The 19,660-nt window shown below is 39.9% G+C and overlaps 1 protein-coding gene across 4 annotated transcripts in view; it reads right to left on the reverse strand.

The window, feature by feature from the left end:
- LOC126334689 (uncharacterized) overlaps nucleotides 1-19,660 on the reverse strand; it is a 405,460-nt gene that overhangs the window by 300,807 nt on the left and 84,993 nt on the right. For all 4 annotated transcript variants that reach the window (XM_049997175.1, XM_049997176.1, XM_049997173.1 and 1 more), the window contains exon 7: nucleotides 7,271-7,438. In XM_049997175.1, coding sequence (XP_049853132.1) covers nucleotides 7,271-7,438 — 168 coding nt within the window. The remainder of the gene's footprint in view (nucleotides 1-7,270; nucleotides 7,439-19,660) is intronic.

Here is a 19,660-nt window from a genome sequence, read left to right on the forward strand (position 1 = left end):
CAGCTTTGTAATTGATAAAATGTTTTGTTGCAGCTATTTAATTAATATGAAGTATTGTGATAAAGTGTTTAGAATTTAAAATCTTGTTGCCTCTGGATTATTATATTCCTAGCACTCCCGAGTTTGAATGTAATTTTGTCCTTTCTCTTGTGTTTATGATTGTTCTTTGGCTTTATTTTACTTGCTTGAAGCAGACTGCAACAACATGCCAGATTTCACCTCAAAAAGCTATCCCACCTTCTTCTAAACCACTTCAACAGTGGTCTTTCCCTTCCTGTTCCTCTGCAACTCCCCAAACAGCCACACCATCAACCACCACACCTTTCCTACAAGCCAAACTTGGCCAATCACCTTAAGGTCCAATAGCCTCTACCACTGCCTCCCAGAACTGTAATAACTCATAATCACAAAAACCAGTCACAACAGTACAGTGTTCTCAACCTCTCGTACAAAGCACTCCCCCCCCCCCCCCCCCCCCCCCCCCCCGATTTATCTAAGGGTCTCAATTTCAGCCCTAAACCTGCATTTAACCATGCTGCTTTGTTGAAGGACCTACTTTCCTTTACACATAATGTCAATTGGAAATATCACTTTGCAACCCAATCCCAAAATCTTTCCAACAGCAAACCTGACATTGAATCCTACCTTGAACAGTTCTGACCATGATCCCAACTTGATCCACCACCACTACCTCGGAATCACCCTTTACAAGCCTTCCAAGAATTCCTCACATCCAACATTGCTTCACAACCTTTCCTCAGGTCCCCACAACATGACCCTAATCTGTCCTCTGCAGAGCTCTAGGCTCCACATTTCCTAAAGATGGTGACTCCATCATTATCCTCCCAGCAGAAAAAGAATCTACCATTGTGTTACTTGACCAACAGGAGTATGTTAGTGAAGGTCTGTCTGACACCTGTACATACAGCACCTGCCACCAAGACCCCAAGATTCAAACTGACCTGCAGTCCCTCCTAGAAACGTCAAGACCCCTCACAAGTGATTGCACCTCAATCCATAGAACTTCTTACCCCATACAAACCAAGCACCCCCACATTTTACATTCTTCATAAGATTCATAAACCCAATCATCCAGGTCATCCTGTAGCTACTGGCTTCAAAGCACCTACTAACATATATCTGCCTTAGTTGATCAACATCTGTAACCCATAGTGCAAAGACTTCTCTCCTATATTAAAGATACCAACCATTTCCTTGATTGTCTGAAATCTGTGTCCGTCCCACTCCCACCATGCATGTCTTGCATCATTGATGCCATTCTATTAATTCCTTCCATCTCATCATTTATTCACAGTAACTACTCCTTTCTTCACTCCATTTTACTTTGCTACATCTTTCATTTTCTGACATGTCTATTTTTCGCTGTACCCTCTCACACCTCTGTTACATACAATGCACTTACCTTTTCACTCTTACTAGTGCACAATGTTTTAGTAGTAATCTCTGTCTTGAACATTACTCTGTCTTCCACCTTCATGCTCTCAGGTTTTCAAATCTCATCCAGTGCAGTCCCCAACAATCAATCTTTCCTTCTCATCCCATCCGTAAGTCTTCCCTGATCTGGGGTTCTGGGTGACTTTTACAAACTGTGCCCCTTTCCCTAAGCTACTCCAGTGCTTTTCCTTCACCCCTCTTTCTTCTGCTTCAACTGTTCCACCAGAAGAAGTATCACTGGCTCTGTAAGCTTGTGAAAATTAGCTCCTGTTGTGTGCATGCTCCCCTGCTGCCACTTGGTGAGTAGATTTTTTTTATCTGTCCAATTAGATTAGATTTTATTTTTCTTGGTTTACTGGCCTTGTCCATATGTATCAAAGAAATAAATGTCAGACTAGACTAATTTCAGGCTTGTATATTGATTGGGAATGTAAAATTACACTTAAAAAATAATTTTGTTTGCAATGGGAGACAAAATGATGCTTACCCTGACATTGTGAGAACTCCAGAATGAGATTTTCACTCTGCAGCGGAGTGTGCGCTGATATGAAACTTCCTGGCAGATTAAAACTGTGTGCCCGACCGAGACTCGAATTCGGGACCTTTGCCTTTCGCGGGCAAGTGCTCTACCAACTGAGCTACCGAAGCACGACTCACGTCCGGTACTCACAGCTTTACTTCTGCCAGTATCCGTCTCCTACCTTCCAAACTTTACAGAAGCTCTTCTGCGAAACTTGCAGAACTAGCACTCCTGAAAGAAAGGATATTGCGGAGACATGGCTTAGCCACAGCCTGGGGGATGTTTCCAGAATGAGATTTTCACTCTGCAGAGACGGATACTGGCAGAAGTAAAGCTGTGAGTACCGGACGTGAGTCGTGCTTCGGTAGCTCAGTTGGTAGAGCACTTGCCCGCGAAAGGCAAAGGTCCCGAGTTCGAGTCTCGGTCGGGCACACAGTTTTAATCTGCCAGGAAGTTTCATTGTGAGAACTGTTTCTTAGAGCTCACGAGAACTACACACTGCAAAAGTGAAACTGCAAATATCTGCATTAACACCAGTGACAACACACCTGATGACTCCTACAGTGGACACAATCTACTCACTGGTGTGTAGAACATAAGGACTAAAGTAACTTTCATTTGTTGTGTCACTGCTAAGTGACATCTTTTGATGAAACTTAGTCCATACATAACTGCTACAGTATAGTACAGAAGGTAACTGAATGAAATACAGAATGAGACAAACAGAAATGACACTTCTGTTCAAAGACAATAATTAGACTCCCTGATTTATGGTACCCCCTGGACATTACAAATGACAGGTCATACTTCTTAATAGGGTATGTGATCACCACAGATGGCAATGCATGCTCTGCAATGAGCTACCATTTTGGCCACTAGATTGTTAAGGAGTTCTTGTGGTAGGGCATTCCACTCCTCCACCAACATGGTTGATAACTGCTGGATGGTTGTTGATGCATGAGAACACGCTGCAGTACATATCCCCACTGCATCCCCATGTGCTCCAACTGCCAAATATCCTCTCATTCCAATACAGCATCACAATAACATCGATGGGTGCATTTCCTGTGTTCAAAGGATTGGAGGTCAGTGTACACATGCAACATTGTTCCTCCCCAAACCATAACACCGACTATCGACACGATCATTTTTGCAAAGTTCTTGTGTGCACTATACTTTACCATATCTAGCCATATGAGAGTACATCCAGCATCATCGAACTTGATCATTTCGTTGGGCCAGGTGCTATGGTGTGGGGAGGCATAATGTTGCATGTGCATACTGACCTGCAAATTTCTGAAGGCAATACATTCATCCATCGATGCTATTGAAACACTTCACTCCTTTCTCATGTGCATCTTTTCCAGGATATATTTGGCTCCGACTTCATTTTTATGGATGAAGATGCATGACTGCATTGAACTACACAGATGGAGCAGCTCCTAGAATGAAAGTATATTCAATGAATAGACTGACCTGCCCATTCCCCAAATTTAAATCCCATCAAGCACAAGTGATATGCATTGGGGAGATGTACTGGAGTACTCTCACATGCACCAACAACCAGCCATAAGTTATCAACCACACTGGTAGAGGAACTGAACGCTCTACCACAAGAACTCCTAACCATATTTGTCGACAGGATGTAAGAGCATGCATTGCTGTCTGTGGCGATCACATACCATATTGATAATCATTCCTGCCTTTTGAAATGTCCATAATGTCCAGGGTACCATCATGTATTGCAGTGACTTCAGTGTAATTTTTGTTTTTGAATAAAAGTGTCATTTCTGTTCATCTCATTGTATGTTTCTTTTATTTACTTTCTGTAATAGACTGTAGCAGTTTTTTCTATGTATGGTCCAAGTTTAAATGAGTTCTGTTACTTGTTAGTGATACATAATGAAAAAGTTACTTTCATTTTAAATGTTGCACACTTTTGTGTGTGTGTGTGTGTGTGTGTGTGTGTGTGTGTGTGTGAACTTGAACCAATCACAGCTTCATTCCCTTTTCCTCATTAATTCACTGTCATTTTTCTTCCTTTTATCATTTTTTACCCTGTTGTTTCTTTTCATGAGCCTTCGTAATTTTTTTATCCTGGTTTTATTTCTGAATTCTTTTTTGTCTCAATTTCTTCTGAATTTTTCAACCATTTCGGTCCTCCTCTGTTTCCTTCATCCAACTGGTCTTTAATTTACTTGCATTAAGATGGTTAAAAATTCTCTTAATGCGTCTTTTTTTCATCTGTCCTACATAGGTGTCCATAGAAATGTAGGCATATTTCCCTAAATTTAGTTGTGATGATGTCTGTATTTTCACAGAGATCCTTTGTGGGTCTGACCGAAGTTCTGTCTCAGAGAACTGTGCTGTGGATTTTTCTAAAATTTTTCCATTCTTGTTTCTCAATGTTGTTAATTTTTGTCATACCTCTAATTACTGTGGTTTCTACCACATACTAGACTTCTTGTACAACAACTATGTTGTAGTGTCACAGTTTTGCATAACAAGATACTGCTATTCTGTTGTAGTAATTCCATGACAGTTTGTAAGCAATTTGCAATTTGAATATTCTTTCTGTGTTGGAGACTGTATACATGTGGATTGGATGGTTTCTATTAAGTACCTGAGGTGAGAGAGCTGTGAGATTTTTCTATATTGTGTTTTCTGGAGGAGTTTCTCTGTTGATTCAGTGTTCATATATTAAGCTTTTGTTGAGAAATTTTCAATCCAGTTTTACAGGAGATCACCTGTTGTTTATACAAGGGTTGGAACTTAAATAGTGGCAACTATTCATTCACAACCGATACAAAAGAGTTACATGTTTGCACCTGCTACTGTCCTTCAAAGTAGTCACCAGTGATGTGGAAGGTGTAGTATACCATTGGCATAGCCTGTTCTGTTGATGGTGTGAATGTCGCAGTTTACTGTCTGTCTAATCTCTGGAACAGTTCTGAAGCGAATGCCATGAAGTGGTTCCTTCATCTTCGGAATCAAATTAAAGTCAGAATGACTTAAGCCAGGGGAGTATGTTGGATGGTACAGTACTTCACAATCCCATCAACCGAACAGAGCAGCCACACCTTATCTGTATGCACCCACGCATAGTCGTGCAAAATAATGGGTGGGTTGCGCAAGAAGTGTCGCCGCTTCTTTCGCAAAGTTGGTCGCAGGATTTGCTCCAAAAATGAACAGTAATACTGTGCATTGACGGTCTGCCGTGGAGGAACATAATGCATTAGGAAAACACCATCACAGTCGTACATGAGAATCACCATAACTTTCACCACACTGGGGTTCTGACGCACTTTTGACTTTCGCGGCAACCCATAATGATGCCATCTGTAGGACCAGCATCTGTTTTGGCTAGTACAATGTGGCCCAGGTCTCATCCAGTGTTACAATACGGCATAAAAAAGCCTCTCCTTTGCGCTCATATCGCTCCAAGTGCGTCTGAGCAGCATTGTAATGCATCCATTTCTGTCAAGTCATGTGGAACCAATGTGATGTAATTTTTCGCATGCCCAGGCATTCCTTCAGGATGCGAAACACAGTGATATGCTCTAATACGGTTTCGTGGGCGACCTCATGAATCATATGCCATCGATCATTGTTCACTAACGCTGCAACAGCATGCACGTCTTCTGCAAAGACGCTAGGACAACCTGCCCGATGCATGTCTGCCAAAGTTTGCTGACCTTCGTTGAAGGCTTTTACCCAATGTGCCATTGTTCTGTACGGCAATGCCAATTCCCCAAATGCCTCCTGAAGACCCTGTCGTGCTGTATGACCTCTGGCACATTTAATATTGATCCAACTCCATTGTTCCTGTTTCGAAAACATAGTGACACAGTTATGTTACACTGCTCACTCACAAGTGACTGTGTTTCCCTCAACTGTGCGCATGCTGGTGACGTGGGACGGGCAAGTCCATTTGCTCGGAGGTAAGGTAGGTATGTCAACAGCATGTGCTATCAGCAACAATAGTAGATTCCATTGCTTAGAGCCTCCTCAGCACTGTTGCCACTATTTAAGTTCCAACCTACGTATAGTGTTAGTTTGACTTCATACTAGTTGTTTGTTAATAAGCCAAGTCATACATAAAGGTCAAATATTTCATAGTGACTATCTCCTTTCTCCTTTCCAATCTGGGAGCTATCCCCACAAGATCTATTACATAACTGCAAATATGAGATGGTTCTGATGTTCAAAAAATGTTAGTAATGTTAGGGATAATACCTTAAATGGAAACCAAAGACAAAACTTGAATCCACAATGAGAGCTGATAAAGTAAATATGTATAACCAGAAAGACAAATAAAAAAGATAATTTCTACAAATTTTATGTTTTAATGAAAAGTTTTATTATATTACATCAGACTCAACTTCCACTAAATGAAGAATAAGGTTATGATTTACGAAGAGTCTTCCATCTGAGGTAACTGATTACATATCGTTGCAAGCACTTGATCTAATCTCAGACTAACAAAAAATATGTAGAATTAACCAGAATTATGTCACAGACTTCTACCAGCTCAACTGTCAGGTGAACCTGTGGCCAGGAACCAAACCAACATTGGTAACTACGCGAGTATTCCAAATACTGGGATGATGTTATCATCTTAAAATCTTGGTTTTCCTCATTATGATCTAGTGATAGGAGGCATAGGTTTGCAGGTTGTACTTAGCTGGACTGCCTATTAATAAAGTTATCTGCCTTGGGAATATGTAAAACTTCCTTTACCATAAGAAGTCATCGTTAGCTGCTATTTGCCAGTAACAAACAGCAACCATCGCCTGACAATGTCAAGCAGTTACTTTAAGAAAATATAGCAACCATCGCCTGACAATGTCAAGCAGTTACTTTAAGAAAATATAGGAATTTACACAACCTTATCCGATGGCAGACATGTGACTCATATACTCAACAGATATGTCAGAAAAGCCCGAAGAGTCATACATACAGATCAGTATGATGTCTCCAGAAAATTCCATTGACTGTTTGCAACAACTACATTTGCTATAAATATTTGGAAATTCACTATAATTACTGTTAGTGCATTTAAAATGTTGACAGAACACCTGAACTTGTTTTTTCTGAAAAACAAAAAGCAATGATCCATTAATTTTGGTGCACAGCTCCATAACTGTTCTCAAAATGTTACAGAAATAAAAAATCATTTCACATGAAATAAATTATGTATGGAAATTAGAATCATATTTTTTTCTTTGCAAAGTAGTATCTTAATATGAACCGCAAAATAGGATTTAACAAATTCACTTAAGAATTGCTTCTTACCGTGTCACCATCAAGTCTGCTTTCTGACAACTGTGTTGAAATAACAGACAGTTTTTCATTTTTGCTGTCGGTGACAAACAGAAATCTATCAGTGACCAGAATATATCCACACTCAGGAGGTAATTTGTGGACAAACAGTGGGACAACTTCAAGATCCATTCCATGAATCTGAAACATCAGAAATCATTTTTATCACACAGTTTTTAAATATTTTATATTCCTTTACTAACAGTTCTTTAATATGGTAAAACATTCCAGAAAAAGATACAGAGCGCAGTTGAACGACATCATCATCATCCCATCCTCATTCTCCTCCCCCCCTCCCCCTTCCCCTCATCATCATCATCATAATCAGCAATAACACCACCAAAAAAGTGGTATACTTAATACTGCAAGTATTATGACAAGGGTAGTTTACTACTTACCATACAGAGAAGACATTGAGTCATTGTCAAACACAACAAGAAGACTGGTAGTTAGGATAAGGAGGAGGCTTGGGCGGGGAGAGGGGGATAGCAGGGTGGGCAGGTCAAGACGGCACCCACTGAAAAGTGCAGTGACACAACACTTGTAAATAGCAAAAGTTAAATAGTGCATCATGAAACAGTGTCAAAAACGGGTAGTAAAAGGAATTGTATGTGTGTGTGGCTGCATGAAAGGTGTGTGATAATATTCCTAAAATTTATTAGCAACAATATTCACTGTCATGCCTTCACTGTTTGCAGGATGAAAACACAAAACTAGCTTCCACAGTGAGTTTGCAGGAAGAAATTATTAAAGTGCTCCGAAGCAACACTGACACTTTAAAAGCAGAATTATCAGTGCAGAAGCAAACAAATTGTGACCTGAAACGTGGGAAAAACTGTTTTTGCAAAACAGAAGAGTCGATAAATGAAAATGACCTCAAAAACAAGTGGAATGGTACAGTTATTAGCTCACACAATGAGGCTGCTACACCTAAGAAAGAAACTCATGTGAAAGTCTCAAGAATGAAAAACAAATACAAGTGGACAAGTGTAACTTACAGTAAAAAGAATTCAGAACATCTCAGTAATGAAAAACGGAGTGATAAATGGATTCCTTGTTATAGGTGATTCTCTGCTGAAAAATGTGGTAGTGCTGAACTCCGCAATAGACATTTATCCAGAAATCAAAACCCGCCAGTAGACGAAACACTTGAGCAACATACATAGCTCGCAGGATGATTCAGCAGAGGCATCTCAGAGAAGAACTACAAAGGTGTCTTCATCCACATAGGTGTGGAATCCCTTAGAAGCAGCACTGAAGAGGAAATTGCAAGTGAAACAAGAAATTTAATTCAACCTGGTAGTATGCTCTACAGAATGTCTAGGATCAAGGTGAGTGGTATTATCTACAGAAGATCAGTCAGTGATCAACATATTGAGAGAATAAACTGTGATTTAAATGAAAACTGTAACAGTCTATGAGTTGTGTTCATTATCCAAATAAATTCTTCAGCATAAATATTTCGGTAAAGATGGTCTTCATTTAAACAGGTTAGGATCCAAAATTTTTAGTAAAATGTTCGCTGATACATGTAAAATTCTGCAAAATAGGGGAAACTTATAAGAAATGATGGGGATGAGAAATAGAATTTGGTAATAGAAACGGAAAGACTGAAACAATACTCAGAGAGTATGCTTGAGAGCATAAATAGAAAACAATGTCCCTACATAATGCACTTGAATATAAATTGTCAAAGTGATGACTTTTCAAACAGAAGTCATAATTATTCTATCTAAATGTAGAATTATCAAAATTATTTGCCTCGATGAACATTGGCTTACATCTCACAATATTAAAATTCTTAATGAAACGGAAAATTTCGAATTAGCCAACAGATGAGAGAAATCAAATGGAAGCTCTTGCATACTTACTCATTCTGATATAAAATATTTAATAATAAATAATTTTTATCACTTGAATGCAGGATGTATATTTGAAAGCTGCTGTTTCGAGTTGGGGGACTAAATGTCATAGTAGTTTCTATTTATAGAATACCAGAGAAAGATACACGTGAAACTTTTCTGGTGAAATTCCATGGCCTGCTCAAAAAATTCAGTAAAGAAAAAATGAAAAAGGCAGTAATAGCTGCTGACTTTGACATTAATATCATAGTTGAAAGCACTGACATGTTCAAATTCACTGACTTAATAAAATACTTTGGCTTCAAACTAAACTCCAAGCAACCCACTAGAGCAAATGCACAGTCAGCTACCTGTTTTGATAACATTCTAACAAATTATGTATTTCAAAATGTTTGTAAATTTTGCATAGATTTCGGAATCTCCAACCACTCTGCATTATTCACTGTACTATCAAAAATTAAGAAAGAAATATCATTTAACAAAAGCCATATGAAAAGGAACTTCAGTGAAAAAATTCAATTACATTTAGAAACAGCTGTATTTCAAGTAATAGTAACTTTAACAATTTTTAAGTAGCTTTCTTGAAATATTTAATGAAACTTTTCCACTTAGAACCACATGCAACAAAATGACTAATCAACTTAAATAGATAACCCAGGGTATAAAAATTTCTAGTGTTATGAAGAGGAAACTCTATAATGGACTGCTCAGTGTATGTACGACAACTGCAGTCTCCTGCATACCTATATGAGTTGCTGAACACGTGGTGTCCTCCTGTTGCTTTGCCAGGATGCCAGAAGCCTATATCCATTATCTCTATTTATGTTGGTGGTCACTTGGCTACTTGTATCACCTCTCAAATAGTCCTCCTAAATGTAAATGGCTGTTTCACCAGTATGTGGGCTTCACAGCTTTATCACTCTCATCTTCGTGTTCTACCACCTCTGACCTAGTTTGTTGTCCCAGACAGATATATTGTTCATGTTCTGCAACTTGTGTGATCAGCCACCCCATCTTGCCAAGATACACCAGTCCACATTTGCAACTCATTTCTTAAACTCCTGCAATGTTTAGCTTGTCTATCACATCTTTTGTTGAGCCTAGAACATCTCTTATTTTGTTCTTGCTCCAAAAGATTGGCTTGAAGCTGACTCGGCGGAGAATTTTGCCCAAACATTCAGAGACTCCTTGTACATATAGTAACACGGTTATGTTCTGTACTTCCTTGTGTTCTTCCCTATTGCCTTCATACTCTTTTGTCACAGTTTTATCTATTATATTCTTCCCATAGCCATTGGCTCCAAAAATGGATCTGAGGTTTTGTAGTTCCATCTTCAGCTGTTCATTATCACTGATCCTGTAGGCCCTCCTGGTTAAAGTGTGAAGAGCAGACTTCTTCTGCATGGGGGTACCTGCCCCTGCTGGTGGCTTTTCTGTATACCCTGTGTCCCAGTTTACCATCAAGCTTTTAGTAAACTTTCACATTGAGAAAAGACAGCTCACCATTCTTTTCAATCTCCATAGTAAACTGTATTTTACTATGCTGTTGATCGAGAGGGTGGTGAACATCTGTATATCTTCCTTTCCACGTGGCCAGATATCATCAACAATCAGAGCCAGTAATCGAGGCACAAAGGTGTGGAGTGGAGAGCTGTTTCTTTAAATGCCTCCATGAAGATGTCTCCTGCAACTGGCGAGAGAGGAACACATAGCTACACCATCCGTCTGTTTGTAATTCGCATATTTCCACCAGTGGCAAGAAATAATGTAAACACCAATTCAAGCACGTCTTTATTCACCAATGACAAAGAATAATGTAAAGACCTATAAAGAACGGATAACACTCATCCTCCTCTCCTCAAGTACCCTATCAAATTACGTAAAAAGCTTCCTACACTATTATATAAGATCCAGAGTCTCTCTCTCAGTCAGCAGTTAGCTCCACATAAAACACTGAGAAAGGTTATTTGCAATAGTGGCCGAAATTTCGGCAATTTTATATGTTGACAATTCGGTCAACAGCCCAGAAGAATTTAACTGAAAGTAATGAAATTGTTTGTACTCAAAAATATTTGTAAACACAGCTTAGACTGCACGCTGTCAATATGCTATCGTAGCCCTTTTGAAATAACTGTCTGTTGCATGAGAAACATGCACAGTAGGAATGTGTATAGTGAAGAAGGTGAGCAGACATGTGACGAAGTGCTGAGTTTTTGTATATGGACAATACCAAGAGGATTATATGTGTGGAGAAAATGTTCACACCATTAATCGAGCAAATAAATTAAACAAGTATAAAATTGCTCACTAATGAAGCTGATGGTGTTAGTAACATCTTTCTGTGTGTCAACAGATATGGTAACATGCTGAGGAATGGCTGTACCTTATTTAGGGCCCATTCGGTTTTATACACCAGCCATTCAGAAACCTCATACACATACAGTACTTCAAATCTACTTTAGCTCTGTTCCTATCCATGAGGAATATTTTATCCCAAACTAAAATATGCTCCTTTGTTCTGAATTGTAATCAGAATTATGAGCCACTATTATTTCAGTATTTAATCACCTGAACAATCAGTAAAAAATGCATTTACATACTTATTGTTTCAAAATTATACCAGGTGTACTGGTATCAAATGAGCTTTTTTTGTGAAAATTAAACACTAATTTTGAATTGAAAAGTAAAAACATTTTATTCAAAGTACTGACCATTGCTTGCTATACATTTTGACCACCTTTCTGGCAATTTGTGGACACCACGCCAATATAAATGTTCGTTTTTTGAAGCAAACCAATCATACACTCAATTTTCGACTTCTTCATAGGAATCAAAGTGTTCCTCAGCCAATGTGTGTTCCATTGATGAAAATAAATGGTAGTCAGAAGGGGCCAAGTCTGGTGAATACAGCGCGTGGGGTAGCAGCTCCCAGCCAAGTGTTTTGATTGTATCCTGAACCAGTTTTGCTTTGTATGCAGGTGCATTGTCATGAAAAAAAATTACTTTGCCTTGTCTTCTGGCCCATTCTGGTCTTTTTTCGATCAATACATAGTTCAAATTGATCATTTGTTGTCTGTAGTGATTAGTATTCACAGTTTCACCGGGTTTTAGAAGGTCATGATACACCACACCTTTCTGATCCCACCAAACACAGAGCATTGTCTTCTTGCCAAATCTATCTGGTTTTGCAGTTGATGTTGATGGTTGTCCCGGATTAACCCATGACTTTTCCTGTTTAGGATTCTTAAAATAAATCAATTTTTCATCACCAGTAACAATTCGATGCAAAATTGATTTTCTTTCATGTCTTTGAAGCAAAATTTGACAAATGGTTTTTCGGTTTTCCATCTGTCTTTCATTCAATTCATGTGGCACCCATTTTCCACACTTTTGGATCTTTCTCATATCTTTCAAACGGTCAGAAATTGTTTTTTGTGCAGAATTTAGCATTGCTGCCATTTGCTTCTTACTCAAAGTATCATTTTCATCCAATATTGCTTGCAATTCAGCATCTTCGAACTTTTTCGGCGGTCTTCCACGTCTTCATTTCTTACATAAAAATCATTATTTCTGAACCATTGAAACCATATTTTGCATGTTGCTTCTGATAGAGCATGATCACCATGTGCCTCGACAAGTATTTGATGCGACTCTGCAGCACTTTTTTTTTTTTTCAAATGAAAACAAAAAATTAATGCTTTCCGCAAATCATCACTTTCTGGTACAAAATTCGACATTGTTAACACATGAAAACATATGATGTTATTTGTTCCATGACTTGAGGTATACTAAATATCTTTGACAGATGTCATACCAACCAAACAAAACAAAAATTAAGGCTCATTCACAACAAATGTTCCCATTTGTATCTTAACGCTCATTTCATACCGGTACACCTGGTATAGCAATACATTTTCTCCCACTACATTGCACTTACATCGATGGCATCGTACAGATTATGCATAACTATGATTGCACTTGCCCACGTAGCCACATGTGTTACATGCTACTTCTGGGATTCAGAAATGCAAGCCAGCTCTGGATTGAATCGATCTGGTGGATTAACAACTAAAGCTGGCCTGCCTGCCAGCCTAGATGTGGTTTTTTGGTGGCTACCTACATTCAACTAGGTGAAAACTGTGCTGGTTCCCAAGCCTGACCTCAGTTACATGATTCATGAACATTTAGAAAGAACGGTAAAGGTGTGGTGACAGGTAGGCATCTGACTACCCTCTACCTTTAACAATGTCTGAAACTACCCTCCTCACCTTGTCCAGAAACAGATCTCCCATATCTTATCTATTCAGTCACCTAACATCCACCACTTAACCATTATCCAGCTCAAAACGAGCATCAGTACCACTCATGATGAGCAACTGAATCACATTATCTGCCTTTGTTTTGTCTACCTTTAATTGTGGCCTGAGATAAGAAATATACTGCTAACAATCCTCCTCACCCTTCCCACAGTGAACTCCTGCCACCCAATCAACCTACGCAACATTCATGTCTACTCCTACCCCACACCTTCTCCCTACCCCTTGCTCATGATGCATATCTCAGCAATAAATCTAAATGCAAAACTTGTCCCATACATCCTCCTACTACCACCTACTCAAGTTCTCCTACAGGCATCTCCTAGCCCATCAAAGGCAGAGCCATTTGTGAAAGCAGCAATGTAATCTAAAAACTTAGCTATAACCACTGTACCACATTGTATGTGGGTAATGCAGCTAACAAACCATCTGGCTGCATGAACTACAACAAACAAACTGTGGTCATGCATGTCCTTTCTTGTTCGCCCTTCAGCACCACTCCTCACAGCCTTCTCTTTTCTTTTCCACATGTGCATTCTGGTATCCCATTATCATGATCTTCTGTTCACTTGTACCTGCATTTAAATTCAAAGTCCTCCTCTTCTTTAATAGAACATCCAACTTGTAGTGCATACACTTCAGAATTCTTTCCTTTCACTTTCATCCTGACCGTCATCATATTGTCACTTATTCCCTTCACCTGCTTTCATAACTAGTGACACCCCATGTCTCCCTTCTTCCTCATAACCACTCCAGTACAACCTACATTCACTCTTCAATTCCCTACTTCCTTTACTCTTCCACCTTGTTTCTGACAACCCTAGAATATCCAGTCTCCTCTTGTTCACCAAATCCACTACTTCTTTCGCCTTTTCTGTCAGTGTCTGTATGTTCAATGTAACAAACTTAGTCCTTGGGAATTGCAGAATCGTCTTCCATTATTTCTGTTCTTTCCGAGGTTTGTTCCATGTTCCAAAGCACATATTTTACCCACTACTGGCTTGCTGGGCCTATTATAGCTGGATTCGTTAACTGAGTTTTACCCTAGTTATATAAACTGTAAATGAGGAATCAAATCTGTTCATAATTCTTGTAATATTTTTAGGTGAGTAGCGGTGTGTCCTTTCTTTCTATTGAATATCAACAATATGAAAAGCATCGGTTGCTACTCGCCACAATGATGATGATGACCATCATATCAATATCATCATCATCATGTTTTGTTATCAGTCCCTCAATTTACTGGAAAATGACATAAAAAGGTATGAAATGAGAAAATCAGCTCCAGGGTCTGTAACCATGTTATTGTGGATGGAAATGTACCTGATAGTAGCTTCAGCCAAATAGTTAAAACTGAGGTAAAACCCAGATGATTAAAAAATGTCGATAGTTGCTGAAAGACACACCAAGGAGGCTTATCACAGTCAGTACAACTAAAGTGGGGTTAGAAACTAAAATTGGGCGAGAAAAGCAGACTGTATAGATTAGAATTAATTAGCTTAAACAGTTAGATTAATAAAACGCATACATAAAAGTTTTAAAATGCTTGAAAAGTGTGAAGGGAGAAAGTAGCCTGGGGCCATTCAGGACACATGCCACAGTGAAACATATTCCCCCCACAACTAGCCCTGACAACGAACTTGGAGAAGCATTAAAGTTTGTTACAAATACCACTTTACCTCAAAAAATATAGGATTTCAGTGGCTGCTAACCTTTTGTCTACAAATATCTGAGGTAATGAAGTAGACACATTGATTGTTTGTGTCAGATAAGCCAGCATGGCACACACTTTGAGAACATGAGCAATCATGAGATGACTACCACAGCTGAAATGTGAAGGGGAGGGGAGGGGGCGTGTTCTCATGGCACAAAAGTAGCATGTGGCTAAGTCTGATGTAGCTAATACGCAGTCAGCACAGTATAATGGCTTCTTTCTGAGAGTCCTGGAGAGAAGTACTCCATGTTCATTTGTCTCCTGGCGTTGATTCTTTAGCTAATTTCTCACTGAGTTCATTTCCTGGAACATCCACGTGGCTGCATCTAGACGAATCTCACTATCACTCCAAAAATACTGAGACCAACTAACAGGTTATGGATGTTGGCAACCACAAGGTTTTTGGGTAAGCAGTGAGGTACGTCCTGTAAGTAGCTGATGGAGTCACTACAAACCAGAAAGTCCTTTAATGGCGAGAGTTTTAATGTACTGCAGAGCTGGTGATATGGCCACTACCTGGAAAGGAATACTTCTCATGCCTCCAACTGTGTGCAAAAGCAAAACCAACCCTGTCATTGTCTTTCGATCCTTTCGTGAAGATGTATGTCAAATTTGTGCAGTCATGGGGAAGTGAACAGAATAAGAATCAGAGAATGTTAGGATCAGCATTTTTCTGGTGGCCACAAAAGAGGTCTATCTGAATCACAGGACTGGGTACATATCATGGCGGATGTCATGAGGGACACAGACAAGACGAGGCAGTCAGATGTCCTCAAATAGAGCCTCCACTTATATTCCAGCCGGTCCACCTAGTTTTGGATGATTGATAAACAGCCTCATATGTTGGTTTTGAAATAGGGTCAAGTATCACGGATGGATAGGCATCTGACAGATTACGATCACATAGCTCAGCAATATTTCCTGGTGTCTAATCCTCAGTGGTGGAACACCAACTTCTACCAAAAGACTGTCTATGGGGCTTTTACGGAAGACTTCAGCTGCCAACCACACACCACTGTGATGGACCGGGACTAAAAAGCTCATCACAGAGGGTGCTGCCAACTTGTAGACAACATATCCAGAGTCCAGTCACAGTAAAGGCATGCTTTAAAAATCGCAGAAAAAATTTGCAGTCTGTGCTCCAGGAGATGCTGTTGAGAAATCTAAGGGTATTAAGCTTTCTCAGGCAATTTGTCTTGAATTGGCATACATGTGGTAACCACGTTAACTAACTGTTAAATAAAAGACCCTAAAATTTGAAACTTTCAACAACTTCAAGTAACCAGTTACTGAGGTAAAGTTCATGGAATGGGCACATAGTTCTGAGCCGAAAAAAGTGCATGATGCAAGTTTTTGTGGGAGAAAATTGATATTCATGATTCAGGGTGCAATTATGTATTTTCTGTATGGACACCCGAAATTGGCACTCTGTGGTGTGCAATAGTAGAGAGTTGTACACAAACACAAGTCATCCACATATTGTAAACATATAATCATAGTCACCCCCCCCCCCCCCCCCCCCTCCGCAGTCACTATACCATTAACTGTGATGGCAAAGTGGTAAGTGGTTTATGCTCAAAAGCAAATCTTGTGGGAACCCAGTAAGTGCTGTAAGTACTGGTTACTGTTGGTTGATTCTATGCAGATCCACGTTCGTCAGAGGGTCAGGGGATTCCAGAAAAAATGGGTATAGGAAGGAAACTTTGGGAAAAATGGGTACACAGTCCCAGAAGCCCCACTCGGTGTAGACAGGATGTGACGCTGCCAGGTGGTACTGTATGTCTTTTGTAGGTCAAAGAACACCAATTGGGTGTTGTTGAGTGTTGGGCTCTGTAGTTTCCAGATGAATCAATTGGTCTTTGTTTGATCAGAATCCCTGAAAGTCACTTTGAAATTGTGATATACGTTCTCTGGCTTCCAGGTACCAACAATCATCAACTGACCAGTCTTTCGAATAATTTCTACAACCCATTAGTTAGAGAGACTGGTTGATACTTACTCAAAATTTGAGGATCTTTCCCCATTTCAGAATAGGAATAAGGTAACTTTCATCTGTCAAATACAGCTGAAAAACTTGAGGATGTATTTTATCCTCTCATTGTCTAGGTGTTAACTGTCTGATTATACATTTTACCACGTCCAGGGGCCGTCTCAACAATCTACAATCACACGGTGGAACTCCCATTCACAAAATGTATGCTTCAAAGCCTTGTGCATGACAGGAGAGTGAGTTTCACTCCACTAGGTGTATCTGGTTCAGAAAATTCGGATGGCCACGAATGCAGTGGAGTTCATACTTGAGACGAAGGGGTGTGCGTCCCCATAGATGGTACACATTGTTCCCAAAACTCCTGCTTTCTCTTCTTCATTTTAAAACTATGCCTTCGATCAAAGTCTCTTGAATGCTACTAAATGTTCCATAGAGGAATGGCACTTGTGTTATTGAAATGCCCTGTGATGTTCTCCAATAGCTGCAGCTACTTCTTCAGACCACCATGGCACCAGCATCCATCAAGAATTTGAAGAACAAGGTGTATTGTTGCTTCCTCAGTATGTATAATCATGTCACCAGCACCTTATACCAATCGTCCGATATCTTTCTTTTGGCTGGTTTCCACAGTTGCTTTGTAGCTGAAAAGTTGTCAGTTGGGATTGCAAAATGACCAACATGTTGTATGTTCCATTGGTTGATGGGTTGAGAAAGAGTGATAGGAAAGTTATCATTGTCTCAGAGGTCACCATGGATGGATCACTGGATTAAGGTAAGATGCTTGGGTTGCAAACATTAATATCTATGGCTGAATATGTTCCACAGGGCGTACTGAAATGTTTTGTACAGCCAGTGTTATAAAGGCAGACTGCCCATTCTGAAATTAACAGCTCTATTTTTTGGCTGCCCCACAGAGGCCTGTGGGCACTGAAATCCCCAATAGGGGGAGGGGTGAAGGCAGGTGATCCACTAGTTCCAGGAGCTCATGATACGGTATAGATCTGTTTGGGGGTAGATCGACATTATGCACTGTTAGCCTAACTGACAGACACAAACAGCCACAGCTCCTAACAAAATGGTCACTGCCACCTCCTCACTGAAAGTGTCAGATCCAATGAGCAAGCAGACCTCTCCAGATGCCCTCTCATCATTAATACGATTTATACAATACAATTTGTAAATTTTACTAGCTGGGAGTTGGTTTTCTGAGAACTGTGCATCATGAAGTGCCGTGTCACCTGTAGAATAATTAATCATTAATTGATGGACTGCAGCCAAGTGGCAAGTTCCATAAAGAAATAAGATTGGGATGAGAAAGCAGCAAAGAGGAATAGATGTATGGATTATGGATATTTTGCTGTTGAGTCATGCTCCACCTGAATGTGCGGTTCTTCACTGATATTCATATGCTCGACCTCAGTGGGGATGGGAGCCGGGTCAAGAGGAGCAGTAAAATTTGATTTAACTTTCAATTTATCCTTCTTGTCCCTGTAAGGTTTTGGGTCCTGTGAGGATTTTCCTGTCTTGACTTTTGCGATGGGGAAGGGCCATTTTTTTCTAGGACCCACAGCCTGTAGCTCTGTCATACACTGGATGGTGGTAGAATGTTGTTCTGTTTTGTCCTGGGAGTGGGGGTATCTTGGCAGGTGTCCTCTTTCCTGATGATACCAGAGGGAGACGAGACCACTGGTGTTGTGGGTGTGGGAATCGAGGGAACTGGTGTTTCCTCTTCCTGACTCAAAAACAGAAACTTACATGTGGCTAGGGCAAGAGTGGCTGTTTGAAACCTTGTCATCATGGTAGGTGTGAATTTTGACACAATGTTCACAAAGTTGAACATTGCATCAATCGAGTGAAGTTCTTCAAACTTTTTTCTTAGCATCTTGATATGATAGGCTGTCAAGTGTTTTATATCCTGAATTTCTTCTCCTCCTTGAAAACTGAGCATGTCACCAAACAGGATGAGTGTTGTGTTCTGGACAGTTTACACAAGTAGGGGATTGTTCACAAGGGCTGCCCCCATGAGTAGTCCTGCCACACACCTCACAAGCAGCCTCATTAGTACAGCAGGAGCACATGTGTCCAAACATCTGGCACCAAAATAACATTTCATAGGAGGAGGAAAACAGGATTTGTAATCACACCTATAAACTATGACCTTAACTTTCCAGATAAAACATTTCTGATGAAGGCTCTAGAGTCCACCATATTATCCTAAGGTCCTCTCAGGACGCAATGAACAAAAAAGACTCCACGGTGCTCTAGGTTAGCATACTGTTCCTCATTATCTTGTAGCATTAGATCCCAATGGAATATGACACCTTGAATGTTGCTGAGTTTATTATGAGGAGAGATGGTAACTGACAGATCTCCAAGCTCCTCACAGTCCTGAAGTGCCTGCAGTTGTTCAGCAATCGATGTTTTGATCAACAAAGATCATTTCTCATCTTTACTATCGTAGCAACATCTCCAAACTGATCC

The sequence above is a fragment of the Schistocerca gregaria genome, chromosome 2 (assembly GCF_023897955.1).
Source record: "Schistocerca gregaria isolate iqSchGreg1 chromosome 2, iqSchGreg1.2, whole genome shotgun sequence".
Taxonomy (NCBI): domain Eukaryota; kingdom Metazoa; phylum Arthropoda; class Insecta; order Orthoptera; family Acrididae; genus Schistocerca; species Schistocerca gregaria.